Below are 6,250 nucleotides of genomic sequence, written 5' to 3'. Positions count from 1 at the left end.
CGTTGTCTACTACGCCTATGTCGCATTTCCCTAAATCCTTCCTGCACAGATCGGCCCTACAATCCCTGCCACTCGACAGGAAGGTCATGTGTAATTACGGACAACCTTTTCCGCTCAAATTCAAATTGCAAGGTCATTGTGAAAGGTAGTTATTCTCGTTTGTGACTATCTCTGTCGTAACTCATGTAATTGCTGTATCCTATTGTAGAACGCAAGCAAAAGACGACCAAATTGAATACGGCTTTCAGCGTTTTAACAAACAGAACCACTCCGACTCCTTAAAACCCAGGAATATCAGTCGCCAGCTCTGTCCAACTTGACGTCCGTTCGAGTTTGGATCACAGGGGTATTCCTAGTGCGGCGTCCCAGAGACAGGTGCTTCGAACGTGTGGAAATTGAGTCATGAAGCAAAGCGTCATTTGCTGCTCACCGTCGCTCTTCAGCGGTGCAAACGCTCTTTGGCTGTGGATACATTGAATGCTTGAAACCAAAGTCGTTACTTTAACACTAACGAAGTCTCGTTGAGGGCTTGCCCGCCCAAGTGGTAGCAACCCCATCTAAGAGGAACTGGGGAAAAAGGTAAGCATACATCCAGTTCTTGGGGTTGTGCGGCGTAGTTCTGATATTTCTCTGTGGCTAGCTTGCCGTTGGGCGATAGAACGACGCGCTACCCCTGACGGCAATGAAGAAAAGGGCGAACATAGTTTCATAGGGTCAGCGTTAGTTGTGTCATTCGATGCGGATCCACATTGCTTACAGGCTTTCATGTAGCCTTCTTTCCTGATGGTGGGGAGCATACTCAAGATTGAAGGTACGCCTCCAAGCCACCAGTGGAGTGGAAACCTACACGGACGTCGCGGTTCACGGACAAATGCGTAGGGGGTGTGAGAAGGGAAAATGGGGGAGAACAGTGATCTTGGCTGAGACGGGGACTTCATTGGCAAAATGGGATGGCACATCACGATAGAATTGTAGCTGATGATCGTACCAAGTAGGATTTAGTCTCATACTGCTCATGTTACAGCCACTTCTTCAACCTTCCGGGTCTTCAGTCACCGTAGTTTAAGTTCTCTAGTACGTGGTCAATGAAGGAAAATGATGTCCTAGATAGAAGCCCGCTGCCGAGGAGACTTGTCTGTGCTAAGTGGCGAACTCATGCCACTGCTGGAGCTCGAATTGTACTCACCCTCTCCCTCGCACTCCCTCGCCGCTTGGTTGATGTTCAAATCTGGCAACAAACTTGCGCGCTTTCACGATCGTCGTGGGCAGATAGTTGGGGAGCCAATGACGTGTGTATATATTGGAAATTGAGTGGGAATCAAGTTGTACGAACGGAAGAACTTGGGAAGAACGAGAAGCGAGTCAGTGACGTCACTCGAGTGGCTGACCCAGCATAACCAAACAATACACATGCGTGGCGCTTATCTTGGTTCTTCACCACTTCCACCATCTCAGGCATCCCAGCGACAAATGTCTCTTTCCAATGTTAAATCCCAGGCCGCAGTGGATATAGAAAGACAACAGAGACGAGCACACAATGTTCGAAACGTCACCAAGCGTTTTCGCGTCCTCATCATTGGCCGCGCCAATGCGGGGAAGACAACCATCCTCCAGCGAGTTTGCAATACAACGGAACAGCCGAAAATTTTCAATCAGAAGGGTCATGAGGTATTACATGTTCTAGACATCATCATCTATCATTATTGATGTGAAAAAGATTGACTCGTCCAAGCTCGATCCAACTGCACAGGTAACATGGATCTACACTCTCTATTACATTTTACTGAAAGTGTGGCAGAGAGGGGAGCATGATATTGAGAATGAAATGATATTTGAGAGCAATGGGGCATTTGTCTTTCATGACTCATGTGGCTTTGAAGCAGGCAGAACATATGAGTTGGATAAAGTCAAGGAGTTTCTGCAAAAATGTTCAACCAACAAACGGCTCGAGGATCATCTGCATGTGATTTGGTGAGTGAATGAGATGTGACATTAAAGTTCATCTGAATACACCTGTGTAGGTACTGCATCCCAATCAATGATGAAGCCAGACCATTTACAAGAGCAGAGGTAACTTTCTTCGATGAGTGTGGGACTGGTAGAGGTGTGTCAATTGTTGTTAATCTCTTGAATTTCACCTTTTATTTTTATGCACAGTTCCTGTTATTGTCCTGTTTACAAAAGCAGATATTCTTGATGCCCAAACCATCAAACACCTGGTTGACACTGGAATGGATATTGAAGATGCTGCAAATAAAGCTCCAGAAGAGTCAGTTGCCATGTTTGAAAAGAGGTTTGGTCAGCAACTCTACAAGAAAAAGTATCCTCCCAAGGGTCATGTGTATTTTCGAGGTACAACAAACTCATTTACTTATACTCAATGGATTGATTGCATATCACAGGCATGCAAAAACCTACAAGTGACTGCAGTGAACTGCTGAGGAAGACAGCAGCCACCTTTTCAGATGATACACTCTTACAGCTGTTTCTTACAGTGCAGCAAAATAATGTGGCTCTGTCAATTGAATATGCAATTAAAAGGTAGTTGCTTTATTTTAAATTATATGCTGGTAAATTGCTGATTATCTAGAATAACAGAACTGTCTTTCCAGGTTGGAAGGTGTTCAAAGAAAAGGGAGAGTGGCAGAAGATGGTTGGGACGATGCTGAAGTATTTTCCACATATGGTATGTGGACCTTACTTGACTATACAGTGGTGGAACAAAATAATATATATGAACAGTTGGTAAGCCAACATCCAGTGGGTCTCAACTAGATGCTAATGGGATCATGCTTTTGTCATGACAGTGGGTGAGTCAGGATTTGGCTGGCCTTTCCTGTTTGTTGCTGATAAGAGCATGCTCTGGGTTTTGAACAGCTTGTAAGTCAGGATCTGGCTGGCCCTTCCTGCTTGTTGCTGACAAGAGCATGCTCTGGGTTTTGCACAGGGTGTAAGTCAGGATCTTGCTGGCCCTTCCTGCTTGTTGCTGACAAGAGCATGCTCTGGGTTTTGAACAGAGTGTAAGTCAGAATCTGGCTGGCCCTTCCTGCTTGTTGCTGACAAGAGCATGCTCTGGGTTTTGAACAGGATGTAAGTCAGGATCTGGCTGGCCCTTCCTGCTTGTTGCTGACAAGAGCATGCTCTGGGTTTTGAACAGGATGTAAGTCGGGATTTGGCTGGCCCTTCCTGCTTGTTGCTGACAAGAGCATGCTCTGGGTTTTGAACAGGCTGTAAGTCAGGATCTGGCTGGCCCTTCCTGCTTGTTGCTGACAAGAGCATGCTCTGGGTTTTGAACAGCATGTAAGTCAGGATCTGGCTGGCCCTTCCTGCTGGTTGCTGACAAGAGCATGCCTTGGGTTTTGAACAGGCTGTAAGTCAGGATCTGGCTGGCCCTTCCTGCCTGTTGCTGACAAGAGCATGCTCTGGGTTTTGAACAGGATGTAAGTCAGGATCTGGCTGGCCCTTCCTGCTTGTTGCTGACAAGAGCATGCTCTGGGTTTTGAACAGCATGTAAGTCAGGATCTGGCTGGCCCTTCCTGCTGGTTGCTGACAAGAGCATGCCTTGGGTTTTGAACAGCAAGTAAGTCAGGATCTGGCTGGCCCTTCCTGCTGGTTGCTGACAAGAGCATGCTCTGGGTTTTGAACAGGATGTAAGTCAGGATCTGGCTGGCCCTTCCTGCTTGTTGCTGACAAGAGCATGCTCTGGGTTTTGAACAGCATGTAAGTCAGGATCTGGCTGGCCCTTCCTGCTGGTTGCTGACAAGAGCATGCCTTGGGTTTTGAACAGCAAGTAAGTCAGGATCTGGCTGGCCCTTCCTGCTGGTTGCTGACAAGAGCATGCTCTGGGTTTTGAACAGTATGTAAGTCAGGATCTGGCTGGCCCTTCCTGCTAGTTGCTGACAAGAGCATGCCTCTGGGTTTTGAACAGCACGTAAGTCAGGATCTCGCTGGCCCTTCCTGCTGGTTGCTGACAAGAGCATGCCTTGGGTTTTGAACAGCTCGTAAGTCAGGATCTCGCTGGCCCTTCCTGCTGGTTGCTGACAAGAGCATGCTCTGGGTTTTGAACAGGCTGTAAGTCAGGATCTCGCTGGCCCTTCCTGCTTGTTGCTGACAAGAGCATGCTCTGGGTTTTGAACAGGATGTAAGTCAGGATCTGGCTGGCTCTTACTGCTTGTTGCTGACAAGAGCATCCCCTGGGTTTTGAACAGGATGTAAGTCAGGATCTGGCTGGCCCTTCCTGCTTGTTGCTGACAAGAGCATGCTCTGGGTTTTGAACAGTATGTAAGTCAGGATCTGGCTGGCCCTTCCTGCTTGTTGCTGACAAGAGCATGCTCTGGGTTTTAAACAGCCTGTAAGTCAGGATCTGGCTGGCCCTTCCTGCTTGTTGCTGACAAGAGCATGCTCTGGGTTTTGAACAGCTTGTAAGTCAGGATCTGGCTGGCCCTTCCTGCTTGTTGCTGACAAGAGCATGGCCTATATTTCAAACAGAGAGTAAGTCTCAGCTTTCTTCTCTTTTTGTTTTGCTAAGAAATGATGAGATTGTGAGTTCAGTTATAGAATTTTAAAAAATATTCATGAAACTCTACTTCTTCAAATAGCCTGTGAGTATTATATTTTTTCTTCCCATCTTTTTTCAGAACTAGTATTGACTGAACCAAATACTATTTTTAGGTGGAGGATGTCCTCAATCATACTGACTGGTCCTTGGTAAACCTTCACCACATAAATTCTATTCAATATTCTGACCACAACATAATTCTATGTAGATTCACAATACCAAATCCTTCAAGGACATTGCCTTTTTATGTATTGGTGTGTCTACTCTCGTTTATGACTACTCTATCATAACTGCTATTTTAATGCTCAGTGACTGCTATCCTTGCAGAGCACTCTTTCTTCCTGTGGAAAAAGAAACTTTCACAGTCCACTGCCCCCTACAAATTAGCCATGCAAAAGTTCAACTTGTCTGCTGATGTGGCAAAAATTCAAACTGCCATCAAGGAGGCATCTCATTTGAAAACTAAGGATGAAAAGAAAGAAGCCCTTGTAAAGATTGCTATGGACAATCGTCTTCGTGAGCTTCAATCTTCCAAATCTTCTAATGTCTTTTTCTCATTCATTTGGTTTTAGCTTTATAACAGTTTTGACCCAGCTTCCCAGAATTTGATAAATGCAGCACATGTCTCTAGTTGCTACCCATTATGATGCACCCTTCCCTTACTGTTCTCAAAAAACAGATTGTGTCATTTAAGCAAAAGAAAGACAAGGTAAATTCAAATGTTTTCAAGCCCTTGAGTTGCCTTCACATGTATGTGTAAGTTCAAAGAGTTGTTGGAGGGCCATGGGTAGAGAGGGGGTGGTATATCTCAATGTATATGATTTATGCATTCTCCAAATTCCATCAGAAAAAAACACAAAGCATACAGATACATATTCCAAATTGCAACGTATTCACAAAGAAAGAGGAGCTCTAAGTACCAACAATGGTAGAAGAAAAATACAGATAGAAGAAATGGAGGCTTAGCAATGAGGGAGGACTAGGGGTACCAGATAAAGCCAGAGGACAAAGGGGAGAGCGGCATCAAACTAGTACTCAAAAAGACATAGTCGAGTCAACCTCAATAGTCGGCACAATGCTCGCAATAAACTTGAGGAAAACAACCAAATAAAAATCAACCCTCATCCCCTCCACCTCCTCTTCCTCAGCCCCAGCTTGCAGCTGTTGAACATCCTTGGCACTCCCAGACAACTTTTGGCTGAAGGGCCATTTCTTCTCTTTCTTTGGGGTGTCCTTCCCCGAGGATTTACCATGCTGTGCAAGCTGTTCCTCAATGATGCTGTTGTTCCACTTCAGTCACCCATTTTAGGGTACCTCTCAGGTATATGAATTCTTGGATTTAAGGGTACCTCAATGGTACCCATTCCAGAGTGGTATGTGAGCACCATACCAATACCATGGTACCATGGAATGGAAAACTCATACCATATCCCACTCATACCAATACCAAGGTACCATACCATACCATGTCATGTTATACCATACCAGATGGTATGATACCATCATACCAAAGCTGTCACTGGGTGTCTGGGGTCCTTTTCCAAAATAAATAAATAAATTCTGCAGGCTGCAATACTGGTCCATTGGGTACCATTTTTTGTGGGGTGGTTCTCCATGTTTTTCTTGAGATATTGAGCTACAAATTGAGGCTAGATAGTCCAAACCATCTATGAAAATGAATTTAAATAGGCT

At 45.2% G+C, this 6,250-nt stretch overlaps 2 protein-coding genes across 2 annotated transcripts; both read left to right on the top strand.

Moving 5' to 3' along the window:
- Window positions 1-1,085: 1,085 nt before the first annotated feature.
- On the top strand, window positions 1,086-1,397 carry LACBIDRAFT_309355 (uncharacterized protein; the record flags this gene model as incomplete). Its single annotated transcript, XM_001891130.1, has 1 exon — window positions 1,086-1,397. The coding sequence occupies one exon, from the start codon at window positions 1,086-1,088 to the stop codon at window positions 1,395-1,397; it is 312 nt and encodes a 103-aa protein (XP_001891165.1).
- Window positions 1,398-1,452: 55 nt separating this feature from the next.
- On the top strand, window positions 1,453-4,589 carry LACBIDRAFT_309354 (GTP-binding protein). Its single transcript, XM_001891129.1, is given in 10 exon segments — window positions 1,453-1,668; window positions 1,718-1,750; window positions 1,799-1,971; window positions 2,022-2,104; window positions 2,158-2,352; window positions 2,403-2,541; window positions 2,591-2,761; window positions 3,081-3,089; window positions 3,091-3,161; window positions 4,575-4,589. 7 exon segments carry the CDS (start codon window positions 1,471-1,473, stop codon window positions 2,667-2,669), a joined length of 900 nt encoding a protein of 299 aa, XP_001891164.1. The 5' UTR covers window positions 1,453-1,470; the 3' UTR covers window positions 2,670-2,761; window positions 3,081-3,089; window positions 3,091-3,161; window positions 4,575-4,589.
- The last annotated feature ends 1,661 nt before the right edge of the window (window positions 4,590-6,250 follow it).

The sequence above is a fragment of the Laccaria bicolor genome, genomic scaffold (genome assembly GCF_000143565.1).
Source record: "Laccaria bicolor S238N-H82 LACBIscaffold_404 genomic scaffold, whole genome shotgun sequence".
Lineage (NCBI taxonomy): Eukaryota > Fungi > Basidiomycota > Agaricomycetes > Agaricales > Hydnangiaceae > Laccaria > Laccaria bicolor.
Note: the sequence above shows the minus strand (reverse complement) of the source record. Positions and strands in the feature narration are given on the sequence as shown.